The sequence below is a fragment of the Drosophila subpulchrella genome, chromosome X (assembly GCF_014743375.2).
Source record: "Drosophila subpulchrella strain 33 F10 #4 breed RU33 chromosome X, RU_Dsub_v1.1 Primary Assembly, whole genome shotgun sequence".
Classification (NCBI taxonomy): domain Eukaryota; kingdom Metazoa; phylum Arthropoda; class Insecta; order Diptera; family Drosophilidae; genus Drosophila; species Drosophila subpulchrella.
The window spans coordinates 12,417,646-12,444,763 of NC_050613.1; the positions used below are offsets into that span (position 1 = coordinate 12,417,646).

Below are 27,118 nucleotides of genomic sequence, written 5' to 3' on the forward strand. Positions count from 1 at the left end.
ATAAGAAATGAGACATGAGAGCAAAAAGATGAAATGAAAATGAAAAGAAATGTCATTTATCACAATATAAAATTGTATGCTAAATAACATGGAATGACCTGAATTAAAAGCGGAGCGGCAAAAACTTTATGCCCATTATGCGAACTCTTCCTTGGGGCAAAATAAAAAATTAACTACCAAATCTGGTCAAGAAATACACAATTTTAAGGACAATAAAGATATAAGATAGGCGGAGCTTTAAATAATCATATTTTAAGGCGAACCCTCAGTCAAATTTTATTTACAGCCGTTATAAGGTTTAATACGAAATTCAAATCATAAGCTTAGATTAATAAAATCATATTAAATCTATACTTAATTTATATATGGAATATTATCATTAGCTGTAATAAAAACATATTTTATTTTTAACTTAGATTTTGTACATAAAGCCTGGGCTCATATGTTTAACTTTTAAGGATCTAGAAAACATAATATATGTATGGTGATTTTCTATCGCAAGTTGACTAAAATTATTTTAAGCAAATAACTCCATGAGATCCAATGGGCTTAATTTTAAAAAATGTCCTGGCCAACTATGCTTAAATCGATGAAATCAATGCTGATTTCAAAAATGTCCAATCTAGATATCCATGGAATCAAACGTCAAGCGGAAAAACCGAGGTACCCCAGCCAGAGCTCCAGATTCTCAGTCTAACTTTCGAGTTCAAACAGTTAACATCGTTCGGCGGAGCAAAATTTTACGGCTTCTATTTGGGCATAAAAAAAAAACAACTAAAAAATTTCTTCCACACAGTTTTCCAAATCGTTTATAGTTCGTGTTTTTTGTTTTTTTGGGTTTCACCAAAGATGTCGAACTCATTTTCCTACTGGAACGGCCAGCCCGTGAATGCGCCTGTCTATCCGCAGATGGGTGACCTGATGCAGCAGTCCGCCGGTGGAGCAGCATCGGCGGCGGCAGCAGCACTAGCGGTATCCGGATCTGGAGCAGGATCTGGGCCAGGAGGACTCGCCGGATGGCCTGGCCAAGGAGCAGGAGCGTCACAGATGCCGGTCCAGTCGCACAATCCATTTGCCGCCGCCGGAGGAGCAGCAGGAATGGCGGGAGTCCAGCGGGGCATGGCCATGCCAAGTGCCCCACAGATGGGCATGGGCGACTATGGGAACGTGAGCTCCCCACTCACCTGCAACCTGCCCACCAACTTCTTTGGCCAAGGACCTGGACAATTCGAGCCCTGCATCGACAATGGCGAGGCCTTCTGCGCCTACAACGGCATGGACATGAGCATGAACTACGGCGGAGGCGGTGCATCCAAGGGTGGCTTCTGGTAGGACGCCAGCCAACACGAACCGCACACTCAAACCCATTGTCCATCCCTGATCACGGCAGCAGCAGCACTAGATACCCATTTTGTTACGCAACCACATCCAAAATGGGGACCACTACCGACACATCCACTCCACTCCACTCCTTGCCCACGCCAACAAAGGAATTTAGCGTTACTCCGTTGGTGCAGTTAAATATATATTTTGAGTCTTTACTGAACTTAATCTTTCTTATAAATGGGGCGGGTTATGGTTAAGCACTGAAAAAAAAATATATATAGTATCTATATACAGCTTTCCACTCTGCAACTTTATCCGCGTTTCAGAAAATATTTTTTATTAGTGTTGAATATTAAGGAACTCGAATTCATAGAGGTATACCACACCAAAATCGGGATCCAACAACTCTCATTCTAAAAGCCATTGAAATTACGGAAAAAATTTCACAAAAAAGAATAATTGTAAAGTAGAATATTAGGGAACTTAACCACAAATTCATTGAGGTAACCCACGTCTTAGTTGGGATCCAATAACTCAAGTTATGGAATCTAGAAGTACGGTTTTGGGTTCCGATTCTAAAATCCATTGAAATTACGGAAAAATCGAACATGAAAATGGGTTAACATTTTGACCCTCGCTAAAAAGAAATGTTTTAATGTAGAATATTAGAGAATTAAGCCATAAAATCAAAGAGGTATCCCATGTCTAAGTCGGGATCCAATAACCCAAGTTATGGAATCCAGAAGTCCAGTTTCGGGTTCCCATTCTGGGTTTTCATTGGAACTACAAAAGAAATCAAACATGAAAATTTGACCCCCGTTTAAAGAAAAATTTTAATATAGATTGTTAGAAATTTTAACCATTAATTTATAGAGGTATCCAACGACTAAATCGGGATGTTAAGAACCAGAGCATTCAAATGAAAGCAGATGATGAAAAAAACGTGCCGCTGATTGAAAAAGGGGTAAGAACGTTAGAAACGCAAATTGTATACATTTTATATGCTAATTATAATTATTTAATAAGCAAAAAGTGTTATTATTTAATCATAATAATCGTATTTTGATTTGGTTTGACAGCTGGATTATTTTAATTCAGACAAATATAAATATACTTAAAAAACAGTGAATATACTTTAGAGAATGACTTTACTTACGTTTACACACTTTGAATTGATTACCTAACATATACGGCTAGGCAAACTTATCATTGCTTACTCACATTCGTTCAAGTAATTGAATTAATATTCACTAAGCACACTGGAATTATCCCACACCATTTAGTTTACGCAGCGTAAATACAAATGATACCTTGTAACATTAAATTGTAATAATTTATTACAAGCAGCTTATGAGTTTAATTGAACAAATTTTCTACCGTATTATTAGCCCAAACAGGCCATATAAATATATGGTTCTTGAAATCTCCAGTATAGCTCCCGAATCTCAATCTGAGTAGTAAATCTTAAGCAAACTATAAGTTCACAGAGGTCAAAAACAATAAAAACTGTCGTTTCTAGCTATGCAAATAAAACGACGCCGCCCCTTTTTCGTATCGAGAGGCATGACGGATTGTCTCGACGATGAGATGGCAATTTCTCAACACGCTAACGCAAAGAAATGCTAATATCATTAGAATTTTCAAAGGTACAGATAAAGAAATGGATATTATATGAGGACTTTTATAATACATATAATTTATATATATATGTACTATTATAATAATTGTGGAATAATATGGATTACATGAAATAAGAAATATTACTGATCAATATCAAAAATACCTCATTATAAGATAAAAAAATATATCATAAGAAATTGAAGTATGTAAATTAATTAATAAAGTACATATGTATGTTCTTAGGCTTGAGCTTCGGGATTTTCTCTCAGTGTAGTAGGCTAGAACTCGTTCTGAGAGCTTTTGACACGCAACCCAACCATCCCAACTATATATAAGGTGCAGCTACGGCTCGAGATCTGAGTAAATATCGGTGAATATCAAAACGGGAAACATGGAACGCTGGCAGAATCGCGTGGCCGTCGTCACAGGCGCCAGTTCGGGAATCGGATCGGCCATAGCCAAGGATCTGGTTCTGGCCGGGATGACGGTGGTGGGTCTGGCCCGTCGCGTCGATCGGGTCAAGGAGCTGCAAAAGGAACTGCCGGCGGACAAGCGGGGCAAACTGTTTGCCCTCTACTGTGATGTGGGCAGTGAGAGTTCCGTGAACGAGGCCTTCGATTGGATCATCCAGAAACTGGGTGCCGTCGATGTACTGGTCAATAACGCCGGAACCCTGCAGGCGGGTCTCCTGGTGGACATGAAAGCGTCCGATATGCAGCAGGTTCTGCAGACCAACATCATGGGCATCGTGATGTGCACCCAGCGAGCGGTGCGTTCGATGCGGGAGCGCAAGTTCGACGGCCATGTGGTGCTCATCAACAGCATCCTGGGGCACAAGACCATGTCGGCGATGGAGGGTGTGGTGCCGGACGTCAACGTCTATCCGCCCAGCAAGCATGCGGTCACGGCCCTGGCCGAAGGATACCGCCAGGAGTTCCTTGGCCTGGGCACACGCATCAAGATTACGGTGGGTTGGCGTTCCATTTCCTAATTCATTACAGGCAGACAATTTATTGGCCCTGATAAGGTGACACAAAAATGAATGTAGTAGATGTAGCTTACTTAATTTATCCTTAACTATTCAAATTTCCAATATCTCAAATGTACTTTATTTTTTTCATATTTTAATTTCCATTTTCTTGACAATCTAAGAGCCTCTATAAGGTCACATCAAGTTGAATTTAGTACAAGGTATAGATATATTTTAATTATATTTCCTTATTCTTATGGGTTTTTACCAAACCTATTTGATTTTTATATTTTCATTTATCGTATGATTTATGTTGAACGATCTTTAAGGTATTTATTTGTGTAGGGATAAACTTAATTGAGGATTTAGGTATAGTTTAATTATCTTTATTTATATTTAAGGGCTAATGCTAAACTAATTTAAATTTTCAATTTCTTAAACTTACCTTGATTTTTTCAGTTCTAATTTATTATATAATATATACGTTTTCATTTTTGACTTTTTATAATATATTGTATATAATAATTTTTTTTGGGTCCCATTTTAGAGCGTCAGTCCGGGCGTGGTGGACACGGAGATCCTGCCGGACAGCATCAGGGAGGCCATTAGGGACCGCATGCTCCACTCCGAAGACATCTCGCAGGGGGTGCTATATGCCATAGCCACGCCCCCACATGTCCAGGTGCACGAGCTGACCATCAAGCCCCTTGGAGAGACCATGTAGAAAACTCCTGAAATCGTGTATTTTTTTTCTAAATATTTTTTTCCCTAGCTTAGAAGCTTGTTTCACATGTGTATTACTTAAAGCACAACTTGCTTTCCTTTATTTTCAATTTTATGATAGAATTGAATATTTAATTTTGTATACACACGTCACAATAAAATGTTTGTTTAACCCAGTTGGTAGAAATTATTTATATTTTATTTTTACAGCTGAATATTCATGGAAACACCCCCTTGTCTTAACCCATAACAGCCCAATTAAAAGCACATAACCATTTTAGCATAACTTATATCCACATCCACCGCTCCGGGCATCGAGAAATGTATTTTCCAATGGAAATTCCTGGACAAAGATCGGTCTTTTGTTTCAAGAGAAAAGTGCTGGAAAATATAAATGCGAGCAACGGCAAATGACTTTCCGCATAATGGGGCTGCCAACTAATTGCCAATGGCTCTAATAGCTTTAATTGACAAATTTTGTTGGCCTCCTGCACTTGGTTTTAAACAAAAGAACACAATTGAAATTTCACCCAGAAAAGGCGAGCATTAAATGGGGAAATAAGGAAGAAACTCACCCTGCGGAAATGAAATTCTCGGTGGTCAAAGAGTGTCATGTGCAATTGGGCATCTTCAAGCAATAGCTTTATACGAGGAGGAAACCGAGTCATTAGAGCGTCCTCCTGCTTGCAATTCCTGCTACACAGGAAACAAATTCATATTATTATGTCTTATAAATAAAACTAACTAAATACCCAATCCCATTGTCATGAAAAGTGTCAAAATAATAGGAATATTTTCATGGTCGACTTATTGAAATTAATGAAGCCAAGAAGTCAACTTGCATTTTCAATTGATTTAAATGAAATATGTATTTTCCTGTGCAATTCTTGCTGCCGGATGCACACTTGATTTTATTTGCGCTTTTTCCGAGCTGGCGTCCGTCCGGAAACTCAATTTGTCAGACAAATGCGAAGGAGCTGCAGCAGAAAACCATAAAACAGGACCCGCACTCTCTCTTCAAGGACACTGAAGCATCCTTTGCCAAGACTATTAAAGCCAAGTAAACACTGTTCTCGATGAACTGCGCCTGCAAATTCCAATTGACTTCAATCAAAAGATGACCGCATCAAATAATTAAATAAAACGATTTGTTCGGCCTTTGGACGGGAAAAAGTGCCCATGGCCTTGGCCTATAGGGTCTTTGAAGAATTTCGGAACTGCAGGGTCATTTTCAATAATGAATTTGGTTCCGTACCCCGCAATAACATCACTTCCTTAGGGTACAAGTTTAAAATTGCCTTTTGCTAGGCTTTTTGAGAGGCTTTTCTCCTGGCTTTTGAGAGGTTTTTGGGAAGCCCCTTGCTAGACCTTTTCCTAAGCTTTTTGTTGAGCTTTTTGAAAAGCTGTTTTAGCAAGGCTTCTTGCTACGCTTTTTGAGAGGATTTTTTCTAGGCTTTTTGCTAGTCTTTCTGAGAGGATTTTTTTTTAGCCTTTTTGCTGGACTTTTTGAGAGGCTTTTGACAAACCTTCTTCCCGGAACGTTTTTCTAAGTTTTTGCGTTTTCTAAACTAGACTTTTTGGTAGGCTTTTTGCGAAGCTTCTAGCTAGGCTTCCTTGCTATGCTTTTTGACCTTTTTGTAGAAATACTTCAACAAGTATGGGATGTACATATGTAGACACAATACTTTTAAGATACGAGCATAAGATTTGTAGAAAACTTTATAGTGGTTGCTGTGGTATTTCACAGTAGGGGTCCCCCGGTTTTCTTACACATTAATTATGCCATTTGTTTTTCATGCGAACTTAAGACTGGTAAGTTATTGAACTCCCTCTCATTTATTTGTTTGACTTGTTCTTTGTTTGTCTGTTCTGGCCCTCTTTTATCAAAGTTGTTTTGACGGCCTCGCAAGACCGCCAGCTGTCAAAAGTTTTACAAGCCGCAGCCTTCTAGAGACTCCTCAAGTTACACATCCCGTCCAGTTCCGAATTAAACTCAAATTAAGCTGTCATTATAGAAACTCCAAACATTCGTTCGTGCCGGAATAAATATTGTTTATTATTATAATTATATATAGGATTCCCGTATGTTTATCAACCGCAAATTGTTGATTAATTAGTTACCAATTTAACTGAATGGTCGGTAAGATATGTCTAATTATTGATGTGAACGATGATAATAAATTCATGCCAGCGGCAATTTATCAGCCGCCTGTTAGGATATACAAACAAGATACATAAATGTAAATTTTGTTTATAACTTATTTACACTTTTTTTTTCTGAGGGAATTTATGCAAATACAATTAGTTTGATTAACCGACATATCGGACGTGCTTTATTAATATTAGATTTGTATCGAACAGAGCAAAAAGAAAATTCAACTTAATTTCATTGTGTGAAATTTGATTTGACTTTTTTCCCCGTCGCTTCGCTGTGTGTGCATAAATTATTTGCCAATTTATTCGTTGTCTTTCACAAAAAAGTCAGTGCTATAAAGAATGCAAAAAGTGCAATGAAATTTATTAAATGGCGCGTTTAAAAAGCATGCGCATCTAAAAACAATAGAATTACAGAAAACGATTAGGCCGAAAACAAATTGAGTGCATTTTTAATTGATCACATGGAAAATCGATTTCCCTTAAACAATTGAATGCATAAACTATAAAGTTTGTACATAGCACATATTGAACATAATTACATTTATATATGAACATATTTAAATTTAAATTTAAGTATGAAACATATTTAAATTTAAATTTAATAATGAGACATATTTAAAATAAAATTTATAATGTAACATATTTAAAATGAAATTTAAATATGAAACATGTTTAAATTGCAAAATGGAATTTAGTAATGAAACATATTTAAATTGAAATTTAATAATAAAACATATTTGAATTAAAATGTAATAATGAAACATGTTTAAATTGAAATTTAATAATGAAACATATTTATATTGAAATTTAATGATGAAACATATTTAAATTTAAATTTAATTATAAAACATATTAAGGAACCACCATATAATTAATTTGTATTTCAGTTTGAAAATAAAATATACCATAATACACAGTGTATATTTATTATAACCAGGCTATTCTAGTTTAAAATGTAGCATTTTAAACGCCCACGAGGGACCGAAACTGATACATTGCGATATAAGAAATATCTTTCAGTTTGCAGAGTTCCAGGCCCTTGGCAGATGGTACAGAATGGTGCAGAATCCTTTGTTACTGGGTGGTAATATATGGTATACAGTACGTGCAGAGGGCAAGCCATCAATTCGCAAAAAGGAAATCAAAATCAATGTCAATATTTTGTTGAGCCAAATCGAGGCTGGCAGAAAAGGCGCTAAGTCAGGCCGGGCAATAAGGAAAATGAGCACGTGCCAGGGGAAATCCAGGGGCGGCGGGGGAAAAGTGTGAGTGGCAGGCTGTGGCAGTAGCAGAGGCAGAAGCAAACTTGGCAAAACTGTCGCCGGGCACAAAGGATGCGGGCTGAAACAATAAGTAACCGAAAGGACCAAAAGGGGCCGGGGGTTGGATGAACTGGCGTCATCATTTATCACGCGCTCTCACACACACGGAGAAAGGTCAAGCAAAGTGTTATCCTTGGAGCCGTCATGGTGATGCGGGAATCCAGCAGCCAGCTGTTCCTCTCGGTCCTTGGATCCTTCGAAAGACACATGCACTCAAGAAAAACAATCAGACGACCCCGGAACCCCTAGGGAATCGGACGCAAGATGGAACCAAAATCCGGTTTCTGAAGATCATTTTTCAAAAAGAAAAAGATCGAACTACAAATTATAGCATAGTTAGTGAAAGAACCACACCACCAAGTTTGCTGGTAAAGATTGTTATGAAAGTAATGTTGTTAAATAAACACGTGTATTAAATATTAAAGCTTATTTGTGCATTGTAGACATTTAGGCATCCTCTTTGCTTAAGATACATAGGATAGGTTTCTTTGATTTATAGAATGTGGCAAAGAATGAAATAATTGAGTGGTCTTTAGCTAACTATAATAAAATGATGTTTTAACTTAAGCCCTTATTACAATCTAAAACAAACGATACAGTCTTAAATCATTTAAGTTTTAAATGCAACATTTAAAAGTATGTTCCCAAAAATATATTCTTATAAAGTTAAACTAAACCTATGCCGATTCGGGATGATATTTTGTAAAGTGTTATATGTTATATGTTAGAGAATCCCTATTGATATTATCAATAATCGTCAAAGGATCCTCATATCATTAAAAAAAGCCCCCCTTGTGTCACATGGGTTAACTATATTATAGCCATCATATTTTTATATAATGATGATATATGATATAGTTTTCTGATCCATTTCGTCCCGACTAACTCATAAATAACCTGCAATTCGTAGCGATAGCTATAAATCTGAGACTAGTTTGCGTAAAAACGGTTCTCAGTTCTGCAAGAAAAGAAAAGAAAAATATTTTTTAGATAGCCCCAATTTCTATTGTTAAATACTAATTACTTGAAATATACTATAGAAATTCGGTCTTATTAATTACCTGTACATTTTAGCAGTTAGAAAAACAAAATTAAAAAAAAAAAACATAATACCCCTTGAAAATAAAACAAGCTTTTTATTAATTTAATTTTTTTGTGTTTTTGGAAAATTTTATTTAAATTATTTTACTTTTTTGTTGCAGTTTTTGACGCTAATTTGATGCCAATAATTTTGTTGTGTTTTAATTTACATAAATTTATGTTTGTGTGATTTTTTTAGGTTTGTTCTTTGTTGGGAGTTTTCAAATACCGATTCAATTTGTTTAAATAATTCGCTTGCACAAGATTTTTAATTTGCTCTGGTTTTTTATATATATATATAATGTTATACAATATATTTCATATAATTATTTAGTATTTATACATAAAAATAGTTTCTGTAGCACATTTTTAATTTTTCTGTTCTATTATTCTTGTTTATCAAATTGTTTGTGGCTGCTTCTGACGACACACGGCAAAGAGCGAGAGGCAAAGAGTTGAACAGAAGGAAGGGAAAAGAAATAGAGAGGATATGGAAAGTTATAGAAATTAAATCTACCGATGAGAAGAGCATACATACATTTGGTGGAATACATATGGCAAAAAGAAAGCTTCTTCTCGATTCGAATAAATCATAATAAAATAGAATAACCGCCGAGGGCGAGTCGCGATCCTGCTGTTTCTTGATTTCTTGATTGGTTTCTTGATTTCTTGATTGGTTTCTTGATTTCTTGATTCAGACACATGCATTCGCTCGTGGTCCGCGCTCGATTAAAATGGCTTAAATAAAAACTTGCTTTAAAATGGAGACACACAGCTGTCTCTCCTCTTGAGCGGATAGGGAGGGGGGTCTACATTAAAATCGAGGGGATTAGGAATTATGGTTTAAAATTAATTACAATGGGACTTCGTTGGCTGGTGAACAAAAGCAAAGAACGCAAATCGTGGGTTAACTAAAAAATGAACACACGACAAAGGAGCTACTCGTAATTTCTCCCGGCATAAATACTAATATAAACGTTTCGCCTACCGAATCAACACAAGTGGGTGTGTGTGTGGGTGTGTAATTAATTAATATAATTAAAAAGTACATACAAGCTAGGCGAATACCGTCCTCATTGCAGGGATTTTGGACTGTTCGAATCTCTCATTTGTCTGCCGTTTGTTAATTACATTTTACAGCGCTTTAAATAAGTTATTATACAAATGTGTCTGTGTGGACCCGCGAACGAAAAAAAAGAACTACTTCACATTATCCTTATCATTATCCTCTCTCTCTCCATCGCCAGGACCCTTTAAACACATGCAGAGCGGGATTAGCTGCGCAGGGAGGAGTACAATAGGCCTCGCAGATCTATTCTTCATATAGAAAACTCTTTCGCTAAGCTAAACCATTAAGTGGCGAATGTTCATCGTTATGTATATCATTTCTCATTTCTAGTTTTCGTTTTGTTTTTGTTTCATTTCCTATCGAAAGTTTTTTGAGTATGCCGCAGGAGGCTCGTAATAAGAATCACTTGTGGTTTTGGAACTCATCACATGAGTGCCAGGAAGATTTGAAAAGTTTATGAGAAATCCCTGGGCCCTAAAACAGTTTTTGGGGGCGCTGGAAAATGGAATTTGTATTTCCAAAAATGTTAGAAACCTGCCAATGGCTTCGCTTGAGTCTTAAGTCTACTAATCATTAAATCATTTACAAAAGTTCTCCTGGTAAACAATTCAATTTCATTCATGATATTTTTGTTAATAGAGCTCATTGGTATGCCGCCTTTGCAGTTTCCCCTTTTAAATACTATGCCCCCAAAAACTGATAAAAGCCTGCGCATCAACTTGCAGACCATTAAATGATCTAACAGCTGTATCAAATTGTGGTTTTCTTCGTGGTTCCTCTCAACACTACTGGCCCTGCGTTTTCTACGAGTCTCTGCCTATTCACTTGATGCTTAAATAATGTTTTCTCATGTTGTTCTGGTTCTGGTTGTCGCCGCTGCCGCTGGTGTTTTGCTGTGGTGTCTGTGTTGTTGTTGCTGTCGCTGGTTGACTACGCGGCTCAACACTCACTTTGCGACATGTCGATCTCCTTCTTCACGCTGCGCGATAATCGATCCAGCTCGGCGGCCGCATCCGTGCGCACGGCCATCTTTTCGGGCGTCATCATGGCATCCGTACCGTTGGCAGTGCGACCCGGTCCCGCCGGACTGCCAGCGCCGCCCGGACCGCCACCCGCCGGACTGCCCGACTTTTTGTGCAGCAGCGAGTTGAAGAAGTTGGCCAGAACGCCCTCGGCGCCGGGTGTGGCTGGCGTCAGCTTGGGATCAATCTGTAAATGAAGTAAATAGGTTTTAGAAATGGAGTTTTCATTTTCGTATTCATTATACCCACCTTCTTGGGTGAACTCTGTCCTGCGGTGCCGGGCGTTCGCGGTCCGCTCTTGTTGCTGCCCACTCCCTGCGATCGCAGTGGCGACTCACCGCGCACCTGGTCGCCCTGCTTCAGGATTTCCTGCTGGCGAGCCAAGAAGGCCTGCTCGTCCTCCGTCTGCACTTCTGTCTCGCGATTGGAAACCGCCTGGAGATAATAATAATATCAATAAGTATTTTACAACATTGAATTAAATGTATTCATCACTTAAATATGAAATATTTTTAAAGATAGATAGATACCTTTCTAGTTGGCGGCGATTTGATGATATCTGTGTAAGGATTCTCGGCCTTGACTCCATGCATATTCTCGTACAAAATACTAATCTTTTTCAGGCTATCCCAGCCAGCCGGACTGGAAACAAAGATAAATTCAATATAATATATGTAGGTACTTAAGTTTTAGAGGACAAGGACACCCACATGAGTACCGCATCCTTCTCAACGACTAGCGCTGGCGTACGGAATGGTAGACCATAAATTCGATGCGTCAGATATTTGTAGAGGAGATCACAGTTTTTGTCTTCTTTGACGCTCGTGTAAAAGAGCGAGGTGCCATGCCGCAGACAGAAGTTACGAATCCACTGCTGGATGAAGTCGAAGTGCTCGTCGCGATACTCGTACTCCTTCTCCAGTGTGGTCATGTAGTCCGTCTGTAAGCGAAAAGTGAAACGCTTGTGTTATATTGTGTTTTCAATCTCTGGTACTCAGTAGTTTCATTTGTTTCGACCAACAGTTTGGCTTGGTACTACAGATTTGCATGCCCAACCAACCTTTGTGACCACAACAACGATGTCGAGGCCCAGATTTGTAATTAGTGCGTCCTCCGTCAGCGGCAGCAGGTCATCCTCGTCGATCGAGTTGTTGCGCATCGTCCGCTTGACCGGAGAGCCCGGATCCAGGTCGTCGCCCACCTCGCAGTAGCTCTGCCACGTGGTGGCCAGTCGCTGGCGGGCCGCCTCCTTTTCTTTGGCGTCCAGCTGCAGGCTCTCGATGTGCTGGCCCAGGACCTTGATCCAGTGATTCAGCTGCTCCAACCAGCCCCACGGCTGCGTCATCGAAACGGTGAGGATGACGAGGGTGTGTGCATAGTTCGTTTCATTGAGCGCATAGTGTAGCAGGTTTGTGTGTCCTGGATCGCCGTCCAGGACCCAAACGCCCAAACGCGTCATGTCTGTATGGGTACATGAATAAAACAATAAGTAAAGCAATTTAAAATGCTCGTACTGATCCACCCACCGTCTCTGTACTCGTCCTTGACATCGATGTAGGCATACTCCAGGCCGGAACCCTTCTTTGGATCCTCGACGCCCTGCAGTTTCGCTATGAGTGTCGTCTTTCCGGTGGCATTGTCGCCTAATACTAGTACAGATTTGTTTGATGGAAGTTTTGTGCTGCCCTGTGTTTGTACTTCATTCAATATCGCCGACCTGAAAAAATAAACAGGTGTTTTATTACAACAAGATACAATTTGAAAGTAATAGGTTTTATAAAGTCACAAAGCTTTAGGTACAATATGCATATAAAATCTGCCTTAAATCTCTCAACTCAGACTTTTAGGAACTGTGCGAATTATACGCATTATATGGCTTTTCCGCTGACACAGCGTAATCGAATTCGGGTCAGAGCTCCGTCATTCATTCACATTTCCCTTTTTGCAACATTCCGCCATCAAGTTAATTGGCGAGCCCCCACACTCCATTTATATACATATATTCAAACGCCTCTTATATTTCCCCCGGCCCACGGTTCGTGCTTAATTTTAGTGTTTAGGAACTACGTCAATATTTGATATGGTTTGCATGCGATTTTCAAACGTCGCAGCAATGTCTGCAATTCAATTAGACCAATTAAATTATATTCAATTGATGTGGACTGACATACTTGTGCACGTACTATTCTGTCCGAGCGAATGCCCTGTCCCGGCTGCCAGGACATGCAAATTGACCACAGGTCCTGCTGCTCCGCACTCGCCGCGCGTTTCTCCCGATTTCTCCATGGGACTATGGGGAATATCGATTGCCGAGAACTTTTCCAGTACTTTTCGATTGTTTTGTTTTGGTCGGTTCCTTTATTGAATGCAGCGCTTTCTAATTTGCCTATGAGTAGGGCACAGTGGTTCGGGACACCAACAAATATGGTTTATGAGATTTGTATTCGGTTTTTTAAATTAATTTTTAGGATAAGCGCATCCTTTAATTTAATTGTGTAACCTTTATCACAATTCTATAGTTTAGTTATTTTTTTTTTGTTTATGTCCTTAAAAAATCTTGTCTTTTTTAATATATTCTTCTTCATGTTATTATTATCTACTTTATTTAAAAGTAATTCTTAAAACCTTTTAATAGTTTTAATAATATTAAAAATAATAAACCCAAAACTCAGCTGCTTCCATTTAATGTAATGAACTTGTCTTTCCTTTCCTTTCCTTACCTTTAGTTCCCCTAAAAAAAGGTGCTAATATTTCCTTATACATTATATTATTTCCTACTTTAATTTAAAGTACTTCTTAAAATCTTTTTAATATCCATAAAAATAATAAACCCAAAAACTCAGCTGTTTCTATTTAATAAAATTAACTGGTTTCCCTTTCCTCTCTATACCTTTAATTCCCCTAAAATACCCTTCCAAATTCCGCATCCTTCTCTATAATTTTGCGTTGACCCACTTCCATGGAATATCCACCTGCGCCCCACTGTGCGGTAAACGAACGCTTTAACGTTCTCCATTTGGTGGTGACTAGTCGGTTCGTGGACTCCTTCGATGGGGTGGAGTCGGAGGAGGAGGAGTGGTTCCCCGTTGGCATGGTGCACGCGAAAAAGCCAAACGAAAGCTAAATTTTCCAGGCAAACTCCTCGCTGCCATCAAGGAGTCCGTTCAGAACTATTGGTTGCGTTGGTTCACAGCTGCGTATTTTTCATATTTTTTTTTCGCTTAAAATTAGAACATACGAACATTGACTAGTAGTAAACTTAAAAATGAGTTTGCTTTTGAGGCGACGTTCGCGCAGCGAGACGCGTCCTCAGGAGATTCCGGCGGAGAGGGCCAAGCAGCTGGAATCGGAGAAACCAGACAGGCAGTTGCAGCAGCAGCAGCAGCAGGCGAGGCACCACCAGATGCGCCACCATCCGCATGCCAGTGAACAGAATCTGAATAAACTGGGACTGGTTTCCAGTGGCTCCAGTGGAATGGGCAGGCGCAAGACATCGGCGGAACTGATTAGCGAGGCCAAGATGTTCCTGGGCGAGTCGGTGGGCGCGGTTCCTCTGATGGCCACCGGCGGTGCCCGTTTGGTCAGCACCCGACGACCAATCACGCCACGCGAATCCGGAAGGGTTCTGTACGGCAAAGTTGCCCTGGCTGGCAGGCCACCAAGTGCTTTTTCGTAGGTTACCCTTGAAGGATTCCATACCATAGCTATCAAATTTCCTTTCCTTTTTTCACAAAGCATGCGGTATCTGCAGAACGAGAAACCATCCACACCCCGCCAGTTGCCGGCTTTATCTGGTTCTGGACCCGCCACGCCCATGCCCACCAGAAATGGAGCTCTACTCTGCCAGTCCAGCACAGAAACCCTGATTGAACTGCTGAAGCAGCACCGTGGTCTCAAGGATTGCAGCGACGAGACTGTGCAGCACATAAATGCGGCAAGTAATGGGGATTTCCCAGGTTTCCTTCGAGTGTTCCCTATATTTCACCATTTTGGTCAAGAGTTATTAATATTATATCAGGGTGCCTTCCAAAACATCTGCTCCATACAAATCAGCCCCGTAATTAGTGTAATTTGCCTCATTACAGATCCTCCAGGAGCTTTACACGCGCGTGAGAAAGCAGGAGCGCAGCTTTAAGCGTGGCTTCATCCTAGGAGGTCTCTATGGATTGGTAGAATGTAGTTCTCCACGTGTTCTTCTGGCTGTGGCTCGTGTGGTTTTGGCTGTGAGTCATCATTTCGTACATCCTCCTTCTGACTATCCTCCTTAATTTTCCTTTTCCCAACCCTTTTCAGCTCAGGGTCACCGGCAGTAATCTCACGGGTGCCTGCAAGCTGATCTTCAAGGTGGCCAGGCATGAACAACATGATGCCCTTTTCCACGAACACGATGTGCTGGAATTGCTCATCGATGGCCTGGGACACGCCTCGCCTCTGGATGAGCCGGAGGCTTGCATTTATGCCTATGGTTGCATCCGTTTCCTGACCGCCAGCAGTGCCCAGGAGCGCGATGATGCTCTCAACCGCAACTGGATTGGTTTGGAGAGCTCCGGCGAAAGTCATTCGCTGCCCATTCCTGCTCTAATGCCTCCAGCTCTGTCGGCCATATCGGCTGCCCTGTGTCCCAGGAAATTGACGGGCCAGCAAACGTTGGTGTCCCGCCTGGCTCGTCACGGTGCCGTGGAGCTGATGATTCTGCACCTGCAGATGCTGAACGAGGCGGGGGCCACCAAGCGGCTTCAGGGTCCGCCGCTTCACACTCTCTATCAATTGTCGGCTGCCATGAGAGCTCTGGCGGATGTTTCCCAGCAGCAGCAGCGATTGCAGCTCCAATTGCAACTGGCCTGTCCACATCTCATCCGGGCAGCCGAAGTTTCCATGGGCGAACTGGAGGTTCAGGCCAATGTGGTGCGCACTCTGAGGTGAGTTTAGTTTTTTCCATGTTAAATGAGTTCTAAATTATGATTTTCCCATCGCAGCGTTCTGTCCGAGGATTCCGATTGCTGTGAAACGCTGCACAACTATGCAGCCAGGATTGGCCTGCTTCTGGGTCCATCTTGTGCCGGTGGTGGTCAGTGCAGTGAGCGTCTCCTGGCGGTGCTGAGTCGTCTGGGCTACATGCTGGGCAATATACTGGCCAAGCACGAATCGGCGCGCATACAAGTGAGTTCTTTTTACCGAAAACTACAAGTTGTAATAAAACAAATAATTAATATATCTCTTCAGTACTTTCAAAACGATGTGGCCATGGAGTATCTTCTGAATGTCCTGGAACAGCTTAACGAACGCTCACCCACCAGTGTGGCTCTTCTGGATGCCCAAATCAAGTTGATACGTGTGGTGGCCAACATGAGTGTGAATCCCGAGGTGGGCGCTGGCTTGGGAAATGTGCGTTCCTTGGGCGCCGTGCTGCTGCAGCTTTTGAGCAAAACCAGCGCAGAGTTGGCCCAGAAGAAGGTGAGTTGTTAAAACCCAATCCTGGCCAAAAATTGATGTTGCTTCCTTGTTCAGACGGCGGAACAACAGGAGCTGCTGCATGCCACCTTGGGAGCCCTGCACAATCTGTGCTTCTATCAGGACAAACAGGCGATTGTGCATCCATTGGCTGAGGGATCCCTTCAGAGTCTGATCGACGACTTGTCCGCCTCGTTGGCCAAGGTATTGAGCAACTGCCAGACGTCGGTGACCAAAGTGGAGCTGGCCCGGGTGCTGGGCAATCTGACGCGGAACGAGCGGGCACGTCGTTGTTTCTGTGCAGCCGGAGGATTGCCATTGATGGTTCAACAGCTTACGAAGCAGGCAGCTGGCCAGGATTACGAACTGCGAACCTGTGCCATCGGTGTGCTGGTCAATCTCCTGGGCGATGGCGAACAGCGAGGTCCTTTCCTGCAACTCCGAGGAGCGGAACTGCTGTCTCTACTGCTGCGTGGAGCCCTGGAGCAGGAGGATTGGTTCCTGGCCAATATCGTTTGCCAGGCCCTTTGGAATCTCCTCATCGATGGACAGTGTGCGGCTAATCTCTGCCAGAGCGGTAATATACTCGACGAAGTGAGCGATTTACTGGCCGATTATCTCGATGAAGAGCGATTACTGCCCGGCGATAATGATAACGATGAGGACGATGCGGAAAGGGAACAGGATGATGTGGATGCGGATGCAGAAACGGATCCGGATCCGGAAGCCCACGATGCTCTGTGGGAGGACTTCGCCCTGGTGGCCACCGATTTGCTGGAACGCATCCAAAACAACTTCGATAGACAACAGCAATCGCATACATCCCCGCAAGTCGATAACGAAGACGATAAGGACGTTTTCATCGAGGAAATGTAGTAAAAGTTCGTTTGATAGTTTATGGTATTTCTGTGTTTATCTAACTATTATTCGATAAATAACTTTAACCAAATAATCAGAGCCAATTAAAAATGTTTCAAAATACTCTTCTAATTACTTGAATTGGAGTTTTGGATGGGGGCATGAAATAAAAAGTACTGATATTTTTATGACTTGGATATTAGTACTTATCAATATATCGTTTTGTAAGACATAAACAATGATGACGATTTCTTTTCAAAGAGGAACTGTGTGTGCGAACAAGTTCCTGGGGTCTAAAAACACTAAGCTACAAACTTGCCTTTTCATTGAAGGCTAGGACAGATGAAGTGGATCTGCTAGAAATACTTAAAACGAAAAGAAATCGGATATCTTTCGGCTAGCGTGTTTGCAATATACATATTCTTGTTTAAGCTTAGTTACGTAAAATTGAAATATGATTTTAGACAGCAAATGCACAAGAGAAGAAAAACATTTGTGAAATCTAATATGCCTTTCCGGTATTAATTATTATTGTTTTGTAGAAAAAAGCTATTATTTTTCAGGTGCGACTTCACTCCGCTTTTACCTAAATATTTTAAATATTACTATTTCATTCTAACGACGTGTTTCTGTGATATTTTAAATCATTTAGGGATCTAAATTCTCTTTTTAAGTTTAAGATAATACTGACTATTTATCTCATTTTAAGATGTGATAACTCATATGTTAATTGTTTTATGAAAGGGTTCCTATAATCCTTTGCTTTGATTAGGAGAATCTAAAATATCAAACATTTGTTTAACAAACATCAGCAAACATTTGTTTAAACAGCTGTTCTGTTTTTATTTTCCAGGGCTTTTCCCGATTATGTTGGCTAGTGCAGTTTGAACCAAACGACATATTCAAGTGATGACAACATCGTTCGCACTCACACTCACACACGCACACGCACACCGGCGGAAACCAATACACGCAGGTCTTAAAGCCAAGTTTGGATTCCAATTGGAATCAGTCTTATTGGCGGGCAGCCCATTAAGCTGGGTTTTATTCACAAGTATGAGTATAGAAAAATTGATAAAGCGAAAAGGTAAGCGCTGCCCTCGATTTGTATTTTTTTGTTTGGTGAATTTATGAATCATCCCCGCACATTGTTGCTCTTTTTCGCCCTCTCTCCCTCTATTTTCCTCTCTGTTTTTCTTTTTGGGCGTCTTTAGCTCTCATTCTTCATACTCTTTTCCTTGTTTTTGTAATATTATTTATCTACGCATTTTGTTTATAACAAAATGATTAATCATTTGAGGTTAAGTAGAGAAATATGGGTAGAAAAAAAAATTACAACATGCCCATGAAATCAGCTGATTTTTTGGCTTCAGCAAAAAAAGTTAGTAGTAGCCGGCTTTCACACTTCTTAAGGGAAACAAACTACAGTTAAATATTAGAAAAGATCAGTTACCAACGGGCAAAAAATAAAGATAATAGTGGTGGCACGAAATCAGCCAGCAAACGTCATCTAAAGAAAGTTATCAACAAAAAAAAGAGAAAAATGGGCGCCCTCTCTTTTGGGTTTAATTTTTGTTTATCTTGTGCTCTTTTTTGTGGTCTAATTACCTTATAATTTGCATTTTTTTTAAGGTGTTCTCAATAATGTTAAGTGGCTATTTGGCTAATTTATAGCATTCCGCTTTAATAAATTCAATTTTTAGGTTTTCTGAAGATGGGTTTTTCTACAGGTACCCTTACTAATGTTTCTCTCCTTGAAAATCTTAGGATTGATTCATTTTTATTTTAAATGATTGCTTGTTTGATGGCTGTTTTGATACGTTCTTGAGGTTATATCGTTTGGAGTTCTATATATTATCTTGTCTTATCTATACGGTCTTCCTTTTTAATAACCAAGTATATCGTTTATCATATAGGGTTTTTCTATCATAACTGGGTAATGGGTATATAAATATTTTCTTGACTGGTAACTAGGTATAAATAGATGAATTACAGTCTAAGACGATGAACTCATATGTTTTTGGAAATTCAACGATTATAAATTGGATTATAATGCAAATACCAGTTAGTTTTTTGTGAAGACCTCAAAAAAGTTGAGTGACTTTCAGAAACCGGGTTTTATATAGGACCTTTGTCTAATATAATTTTGGTTCTACCACCTTTAACTATATTTTGAGACCCCTTTTTATTATGATTCAATTGCTTGGGGTTTCTGGGAACCCCATTATTTTGGATACCACTTTTGGGAATATTTCTTGGGGCTGCACTCACCATAGGTTCTCCTTTTCCGCGGCCGCATCCTTTTTCTTGGTGGTGAAGGATGATGTCAGCGCATTCGTTTGCGTCCCACTGTCCAGTGCCATGTTGTTGTTGTTGTTGCTGCTGCAGTTTTCCTATTGGAACGCTCTCCTGCTCGGGTCCAATTGGGAATCGGGATGTGCTGGCGCTGCGAGAGGAGAGAGAGAGAGGGAGAAGGGAGATGAGAAACAGTTGGCAAACAAAAACAAACACATGCGCGACAGAGCGAGACGGCTGCCAGGTGTCGGCTGCATATGATTTTGCAGTCTATTTAAATAATTTTACTTTATTTGTTTATGGCGCTGCAAGGCTGCACACTTTTTTTTTAGTATTTTCCCTATGCATTCGTCACCGCTCTCTCACTGCGCCCTCTCTTTCTCTCTGTCTAACTTTCTGGCTTTTTGTTGCTTTAGTTACGACGCACAGCTGCTGACAAATTCGCAAAATTTCCTCTTCTCTTCTCTCTCTCTCTCTATATATTTCTTTCTTCGTTTTTGGCTGCCCACTTTTTTCTTTTCGTACGTACGCAGTTTCTCACGCTCTTCGCTCTCCGGTGAAAACTCGCGGCCCTGGATTTTCACGCACGTCCGCTGGGCCTCCTTTCGATCGCTCCAATTGTGGCCGACGGAAAATAACAAAAAAATATCGACGGGCGAGCGAGGAAAATGAGTTTTTCGCTGCGGAAAAAAATATTTTGTACGACGAACTAGAGCTGGAACAAGAGTCGATGAATACGCGATAAGTTATCGATAACGATACCAAAACGAAATTACAAACGGTCTTACTAAAAGACCAGGTGCGTGGCACCGCTAAGTTAGTTGTGACACACGCCGAGTATTTTAAACAGTTTTTTGGTATATCTCGTTATATACCCTAAAATTACCAAAAATACAACAGAAATTCCAAAAGGCCAAGTGGGCGTCAACAAAATGTACAATGGGGATCAACTTTGTTGTTATATTTTGCATTATAAGATCCACATGGAATTCCCATAAAATTTCAGACAGTTGTATGTTTTTATACATTTTTTTATATTTATTCTTTAACCATGTAAAAATGTGTAAAACTGTCAAAATGTCCAAATATAAATACTAAAACGAGTACACATTTTCCTAATGAGCCATGAAAATGTTTAACATAATACAAACTAAAGAAAGGGTCGTTCCAAAAACTGTCACTTGTTTATTTTCCCTTTCACATTTTTTATTATTCAAATTTTTTCATATTATTTTTATAATTAAAGAGATCATATTTTTCTCGGTATAACTTTTACACATTTTCGGTGCACGTAAAGTTTCCGCCCCTGGTAACACTATATTACGGTATTTTATTTACGGTCTGCCTTGATCTTAACATTTATATATTTTACTAAGTGTTTTGTATATAATAAATATAAGGGAAAGGAATTGAAGGTCGGGACAATGCAATCCATTAGCCTTATTTTGGCTGTGATTTTCCTCATAAGTTTGGTCCAAATCGATGGTGAGTTCGTTTTCTGGTTGAAGTCTTTTGTTTCTGTTGTGTGAGTTGTAATTGTGTGCGTGTTCCAATTGGATTTTCACATGGGGAAAACGGACAAAAATCAGTTATCAAAATAAAACCGTTGAAATGTCTATCAATTAAGTTAGTTTCCTTACAAATATGTTATAAATATATTTAATTCCATTGGCTTTTGGCTTATACAAAATTTGTGTTCATTTTGTAGCAGTCTTGCAATATTATTGAATTTTGAAATAATTTAAAACATAAATGACTCACTGTAAAATTAATAGGATATGTCCTATTAAAATATATAAAGAATGTATTTGTCAATCATAGGTGCTTTATAACATACTGAAATTATATAATGCTTTCACATTACTTTCATTGATAATTACAGTCTTTAAATATTGGAATAAGTCTGAAAGTTACACAATTAAAAACATTGAGTAGAAAGAAATGTTCCATTTTAATATACACAATTTTTAATAGTTGTTTAATTATTTTAAAATCCATTTTTGGCTTATCTAAAAACTACGATCTACATATCGCTTTGTATTATACCCCAAGTAACCAACCCAAAGTTGATTTATTATAATAAACAATATTCAATAATTATCCGCTATCTTGCAGGCCTCCTGCGTCGCTGCTACCAGTGCCGATCCCGCGGTGAACTGGGCAGCTGCAAGGATCCGTTCACCTTCAATGCGACGGATGTGGAGCAGGAGCCCGGCGTGGCGGCCATTCCCTGCGCCAGCGGCTGGTGCGGCAAGGTGATCGAGGGCGGCGGCACCTACGCCATCGATGACTACGACCTGGCCATCCAGCGGATGTGCGTGCAGCGCGGTCCGGATGACAACATGGACCGCTGTGCGGACACCATTTATAACTACAAGAAGGTCTACATGTGCTTCTGCCAGGGCGACCTGTGCAATGGGACGCGTAGCTGGTCCAGTCCACCACCGATGCTCCTGCTCCTGATCCTTCATCTGCTCCCGGTGCTCCGCCAGTGGCTCCGGGCCTAGACTGTTTCTGTGCTTTAAGCCTGCAATGTATATACATGTTTTAATACTCATCAACACGAAATGCAATACCTACAATTTTATAATACAAACTTTTTTGTTAATATTTAAAATGGTTTTTATTTCTCTGCCTTGGATTTTATGTGATATTTTAAGGTTTTTATCAATATCAAAGTGTTAAGGAAATGAAAAAAATCAAGCAAATAAAGTTCTTGGAATTTTCCAAGACTAAGTTTATGTGAGATTTGAAAAAACGTCAATGAAATGTATAAAAAAATCTTTACACCAAACAAAATGTAGTGTATATGTATGTATATTTTGTTTTCATTTATCAATTTCAAATTAAACCTTGTGTAAATTAAAGAACGCTTATCAACATAGAAAATCAATAAAGAGAACAATATAAACCACGCTTTAAAAACGTGATCGGCCGTCCGACTCCCCACCCCAATTTCGAATGGGGGTCGATCGGCTATCAGCGAATCGCACAAAGAAACGCCATGTGCCCGTTTGTTCCTCCAAGAAAGCCAGATAATATTCATATATATTTATTTGAATCACCTTTGCGTATGCAAATTTACATACAAACTTAACTAGAAGGGTTTCTTTAATGCGAACGTGTACGAAAAAACTTTAGGTCAATTTTATCCCTTGCCCTTGCTCCGAAATAGAAAAAAAAAATGGGTTAAGGTCGAACAAGGAGCTCTAAAACAGCGGAGCCAAAAAAGAGAAACGAAGAGAGGCGTCCAATAAATGCCCTTGTCCATGGGACTGAGGAGGCAACTAACTCAATTCATCCAACAACTTTTGGTTTTCAAACAGGAAACAGGCGAAAATAGTATTATAAGTGTCCAACATCCAGTTCACTTGGTATCACGCTACTTCTCCATTTGCTCGCGCAGACACGGCGGACATCGGGAATTCTGGAGCTGCACTTGCTGCCGGTTTTTGGTGGTCTCGTGGCAGTCCATGTGGTAGAAGCCACTGCAGTAATGGCAGTACATTGCTTCGGGTTCTGAAACACAGCGAAATAAAATATATATAAGTGGGCTGCATTTAAGATTTATTGAGTGTATTAATCGAATTTGATTTGCAAAAGTGTTTTAATTTAGTCAGTTTGAAAGTTTATTCATAGAAATAAATATTTCACTAATTATCTAATTTCTACAACGGTTGAGATGATGTAAAAATGTTGTCTTAAAGTTTCCAAGTTACATAAGAGTTGATTTAAAGTGAAATTGAGTTAGAAAAAATTTCTCAAAGGTAGAAATCAGAATACATTTAAAACTTGTATCTTTTTAGGACTACAAACTCAGATTAGCAAGTGATTTTCGTCATTATAATTATTTCTAGAATATAAAATGGCGTACCTCACCACTTTTTAATTCATTTAAAATTGGTCTTGGGGACTACAACCTCTTATTATTTCTATAACGTTTAAAATGGTATAACAATATTGACTGGAAGTTTTCCAAGTTGCATAAAAGCGTATTTTAAAAAAAACGAATTAAAACAATTTTTTTAAAAGTTTAGTTCAAAACATTATGTTATATGGCTCATAAGAATCTAAAGTGACTTTCGTCACAATTTTTCTATACACTTAAAACATTTTTTTGAAACTACAAACTTCGCTTAGCAAGTGATTTTCGTCACCATGATGATTCTAGCAAAGTTGAGATCATCGCAGAAGTTGACTTGCCATGTGAGTGGCCCATAAAAATATTCGGATGATGACTCACCCACTCGGCGTTTGCACTCTCTGCACTCGCGGCACTTTCGGCACTTGGAAGCGCCGCTCTCGCCATGCTGACAGGGTGAAACTCCAGTTCCTCCGCCTCCTCCAGAGCTCTTATCCGTAACCTTGTCCGGCGATTTGCTCTTGCGAGTGTAGGCCCTCTTCGAGTTGGCCTGCAGACGCTTCTCCTTCGGCGACAAGAGGAACTCCGGCCTGTCCTTGGCCTTCTTGTGGCCGCGAACGCCCAGGACCAACGAGTCCATGGCATTCAACTGCTGGCCATAGTGAAAGTCCACGCCACTGGCATTCTGAACGGTTCGACGCTTGCGCTTCGAGTGGCGCTGATTGAGCTTCTTGAGCACCTCGGGCGTGTAGAGGCCAAAGAGACCGAGGAACGTCTCCTGGCCGTAGTCCGCCGGCTGGGTGCGATTCTCGCGCGGCTCATCGCGCCACTGGGCGGCGGATGCGTGGAGCCTCTGCTGCTCCTGCTGCAGTTCCGCACTGGAATCATCTGAGCTGCCGGACGGCGAAACCGCCGGCTGTGGCTGCGTGTTTGTTGTGGGCGTCGGCGAGGATTTCCTGCGCGTGTTCCGCGTCTTGTACGCATTGTTCTTCGCCGACGTTCCCTGAGATGGCAATTGAGGCGTTGTTTTCTTGCCCAAAGCATTGGTTGCCTGGCTGGCGGCAGTATTCGTGGTTATCTCCAGCGGTGGCGGTGACTTCCTCACCTCGCTGGTCTTGCTCTTTCGACTGTTCTCCAAACTTGTGATCTCCAGGTCCTCCTCCTCGTCGCACAAACGTGGCTGCTGCTTGGTCTTTCGGGCCCTCTTCAGGGCCTGATGCAAATTCTTTCGGCTCTGGGCCACCACCTCAAAGTCCAGGGGTGGATTTGGTGGTTGCGCTGCGGCTGACGATGGTGCGGTGGGCGGTGGTGCCACCACTGTTTGGGTAATGGGCGCCAAGGGCGGCGGTGAAGTGCAGGTGATATTCTTCCGCTTGAGCGGATTCGAATCCAGCGAACGGTTCATCATCTCCAGCTGGGATTGAAGTGGCGGCGGCGGCTGCGGCGGCGGCGGTGGCCCAGTCACCGGCGGCTCCTCGACCTTGGGCCATTTGAGCTGCGCATTAACGGCGGCTATCTGCTGACCCAATCCCCTGACCGGCGGAGCCAGCATCAGCGGTATATTCTCGTCCAGATCGCTGAGCTTCAGCGGCGGCACACCCGCCTCTTCATCCTGGCTGAGCAGGAAATGCTTGCGGATCAGCATCTCCTCGTTGTCGCGACACATCACCGACTGCGGATTGATCTTGTAGCTGGGATCAGCAATCAAAGGCACTATCTGGCCGGAAACGAACTCGTTGGCCAGTTCTGGCATGGTGGCGATGTTGTTCTCCTTCAGCTTCATGCAGAATCCCTCCAGGTCGTCGTTGAGGCGCAGCAGCAGGAACTGCTGCTCGGCATTGATCTCGTACACCTCCTCCTCCAGTTCGTCCAGGATGCGGCGCATCTGCACGGGATCCTAGGATGGGATGGGGGCGAATGGTGGGGAGAGCGTGAGTTCCACATTAAAAGTCTCGGTAATTGGTGGGAGGTGTGGCGGCGGGATTGCAGGTGCTAATGGCCATTAACCCTTTGATGGCCAAAAACACTGGGCAAATAATCAGAGATATTTTAGTTAATCTATATAAAGGGAAAGGTATTTTTAAACCCATTCGAAATTATCTACATATTTATTTCCAAATGATGGAGGTTACTCATGCCTTCTTTGCAAAAAACAAAAAAAAAACAAGGTTAAAAGTGAAAGTAATACAAAATGCCTAAAATTGTGAAAGTAATTCTTTGATAGAAAGATATGTTAGTAAAACCATATTATATAAATGGGACAAAGGGAATCCAGTACACATAAAAAGTGTTGTAAAATTTTACTAAAGACTTAGAGCTCTTGCTTACATGTGGTTCCCTCAGAACTTGCTATTTCTAGCCCAGTTATTGGAACTAATATGTTTTCTATGTGTATTACTACTTTTATCCATGATCCAACTAAAAAACAACCTTAGAAATGTTCCAAATATGGGTAATGGCTAGTGATAAAGCTTTGCAGCAACTTGTTCTAGAAATACGCTCTACATACAGTTCTTTGTGTTGGTAGGGAAATGGAACTTTCTGTGGCTACTTGGGGTCGCATTCTTATACAAGTCTATGGGTCCACCAGGGGGTTAAGTGGCGATGGCAATCCCGCTGCCGCCGCGGAACCAAAGGGACAAGGACTCCTTCTGTTCTATTGAAGACTCCTTCCAGTTAACCCACCGCATCCGCCTGCTCCTTGAAGACGTCCGATACCAACTGGCGATAAAGAAAACAAAGGAATTAGGCTTCTGGTTCTCGAAATGAGGTCCCCCCCCCCCCCCCCCCCAAAAAAAAAAAAAGAAAGAAATACCCAACTTACACCATGGACCTTGAGGAAGTCGCGCAACGCACGCTGGCAGTAGATAATATCATTTTTCAGCTCCAGCGGCAGCACATAGCACTTCTCCATGTAGTACTTGAACTTGGCGTACTCCTTGTGCGTCCCCGTCGCGCTGCTCATCTTGGGGCCCCCACGATTTATATGGCGGCTATATAACGACCGATATCGAACGAATCACGCACGCGACTGTTGGATTCGACGCGATTCACTTGTGGGATTTCATGGGCTGCGTTTATGTGGGAAGCCAACGGGGTGGGGATGCTGCCGGAATGGGTTGTGTGTAAAAACTATAAATTTGGTATATTTTGAGCCGATATCTTGGCGGAGCTGGGCTACTGGGGGATCGTGGGATTCACTCGAAAATTTATATTCAAAACAAATGGCTCAAAAAAAAAAATTGCATCAACTGGCGGCGTTGCCAGATCGATGGCCCAGGCCAGGTGAGATGGGCTAGGGAGGAGAAAACGAAAAGGATTTTAAGCGAGTGCACCCTCCCGCCGTAGCGGGGACACCATCCT

At 41.1% G+C, this 27,118-nt stretch overlaps 6 protein-coding genes across 6 annotated transcripts; 4 read left to right on the plus strand and 2 right to left on the minus strand.

Annotated features, from left to right (window-relative positions):
- Positions 1-703: 703 nt before the first annotated feature.
- On the plus strand, positions 704-1,546 carry LOC119556978 (spidroin-1). Its single transcript, XM_037869496.1, has one exon. The coding sequence runs from the start codon at positions 850-852 to the stop codon at positions 1,330-1,332; it is 483 nt and encodes a 160-aa protein (XP_037725424.1). The 5' UTR covers positions 704-849; the 3' UTR covers positions 1,333-1,546.
- A 1,755-nt stretch (positions 1,547-3,301) lies between these two features.
- Positions 3,302-4,815, plus strand: LOC119557908 (farnesol dehydrogenase). Its single transcript, XM_037870914.1, has 2 exons — positions 3,302-3,913; positions 4,464-4,815. The coding sequence occupies exons 1-2, from the start codon at positions 3,338-3,340 to the stop codon at positions 4,638-4,640; spliced, it is 753 nt and encodes a 250-aa protein (XP_037726842.1). The 5' UTR covers positions 3,302-3,337; the 3' UTR covers positions 4,641-4,815.
- A 5,389-nt stretch (positions 4,816-10,204) lies between these two features.
- LOC119556342 (cytoplasmic dynein 1 light intermediate chain 1) lies at positions 10,205-20,622 on the minus strand. The gene is made up of 8 exons (XM_037868441.1): positions 20,423-20,622; positions 19,870-20,044; positions 12,816-13,006; positions 12,350-12,750; positions 12,000-12,229; positions 11,820-11,931; positions 11,539-11,724; positions 10,205-11,476 (listed from the first exon to the last, which is right to left on the minus strand). The coding sequence occupies exons 2-8, from the start codon at positions 19,959-19,961 to the stop codon at positions 11,207-11,209; spliced, it is 1,482 nt and encodes a 493-aa protein (XP_037724369.1). The 5' UTR covers positions 19,962-20,044; positions 20,423-20,622; the 3' UTR covers positions 10,205-11,206.
- LOC119556341 (armadillo repeat-containing protein 2) lies at positions 14,296-17,616 on the plus strand. The gene is made up of 7 exons (XM_037868440.1): positions 14,296-14,961; positions 15,025-15,223; positions 15,375-15,512; positions 15,583-16,208; positions 16,266-16,449; positions 16,513-16,743; positions 16,798-17,616. The coding sequence occupies exons 1-7, from the start codon at positions 14,555-14,557 to the stop codon at positions 17,614-17,616; spliced, it is 2,604 nt and encodes an 867-aa protein (XP_037724368.1). The 5' UTR covers positions 14,296-14,554.
- A 570-nt stretch (positions 20,623-21,192) lies between the features above and the next one.
- Positions 21,193-22,510, plus strand: LOC119556343. Its single transcript, XM_037868442.1, has 2 exons — positions 21,193-21,378; positions 22,009-22,510. The coding sequence occupies exons 1-2, from the start codon at positions 21,318-21,320 to the stop codon at positions 22,398-22,400; spliced, it is 453 nt and encodes a 150-aa protein (XP_037724370.1). The 5' UTR covers positions 21,193-21,317; the 3' UTR covers positions 22,401-22,510.
- A 419-nt stretch (positions 22,511-22,929) lies between these two features.
- On the minus strand, positions 22,930-27,033 carry LOC119557134. Its single transcript, XM_037869717.1, has 4 exons — positions 26,580-27,033; positions 26,441-26,476; positions 24,137-25,652; positions 22,930-23,412 (listed from the first exon to the last, which is right to left on the minus strand). Exons 1-4 carry the CDS (start codon positions 26,718-26,720, stop codon positions 23,276-23,278), a joined length of 1,830 nt encoding a protein of 609 aa, XP_037725645.1. The 5' UTR covers positions 26,721-27,033; the 3' UTR covers positions 22,930-23,275.
- Positions 27,034-27,118: the final 85 nt, after the last annotated feature.

Bases quoted from the DNA above. Each gene is read 5' to 3' on its own strand.
- LOC119556978 (XM_037869496.1), top strand. From the start codon at position 850: ATGTCGAACTCATTTTCCTACTGGAACGGCCAGCCCGTGAATGCGCCT.
- LOC119557908 (XM_037870914.1), top strand. From the start codon at position 3,338: ATGGAACGCTGGCAGAATCGCGTGGCCGTCGTCACAGGCGCCAGTTCG. The intron at 3,914-4,463 runs GTGGGTTGGCGT...GTCCCATTTTAG, and splicing joins GCACACGCATCAAGATTACG to AGCGTCAGTCCGGGCGTGGT.
- LOC119556341 (XM_037868440.1), top strand. From the start codon at position 14,555: ATGAGTTTGCTTTTGAGGCGACGTTCGCGCAGCGAGACGCGTCCTCAG. The intron at 14,962-15,024 runs GTAGGTTACCCT...TTTTTCACAAAG, and splicing joins AGGCCACCAAGTGCTTTTTC to CATGCGGTATCTGCAGAACG. The intron at 16,744-16,797 runs GTGAGTTGTTAA...TTCCTTGTTCAG, and splicing joins CAGAGTTGGCCCAGAAGAAG to ACGGCGGAACAACAGGAGCT.
- LOC119556342 (XM_037868441.1), bottom strand. From the start codon at position 19,961: ATGGCACTGGACAGTGGGACGCAAACGAATGCGCTGACATCATCCTTC. The intron at 13,007-19,869 runs GTGAGTGCAGCC...TTATTTTTTCAG, and splicing joins GCGGAAAAGGAGAACCTATG to GTCGGCGATATTGAATGAAG. The intron at 11,477-11,538 runs GTGGGTATAATG...CTTCATTTACAG, and splicing joins GACAGAGTTCACCCAAGAAG to ATTGATCCCAAGCTGACGCC.
- LOC119556343 (XM_037868442.1), top strand. From the start codon at position 21,318: ATGCAATCCATTAGCCTTATTTTGGCTGTGATTTTCCTCATAAGTTTG. The intron at 21,379-22,008 runs GTGAGTTCGTTT...GCTATCTTGCAG, and splicing joins AAGTTTGGTCCAAATCGATG to GCCTCCTGCGTCGCTGCTAC.
- LOC119557134 (XM_037869717.1), bottom strand. From the start codon at position 26,720: ATGAGCAGCGCGACGGGGACGCACAAGGAGTACGCCAAGTTCAAGTAC. The intron at 25,653-26,440 runs GTGGGTTAACTG...ATCCCATCCTAG, and splicing joins TCAAGGAGCAGGCGGATGCG to GATCCCGTGCAGATGCGCCG. The intron at 23,413-24,136 runs GTGAGTCATCAT...GCTGTGTTTCAG, and splicing joins AGAGTGCAAACGCCGAGTGG to AACCCGAAGCAATGTACTGC.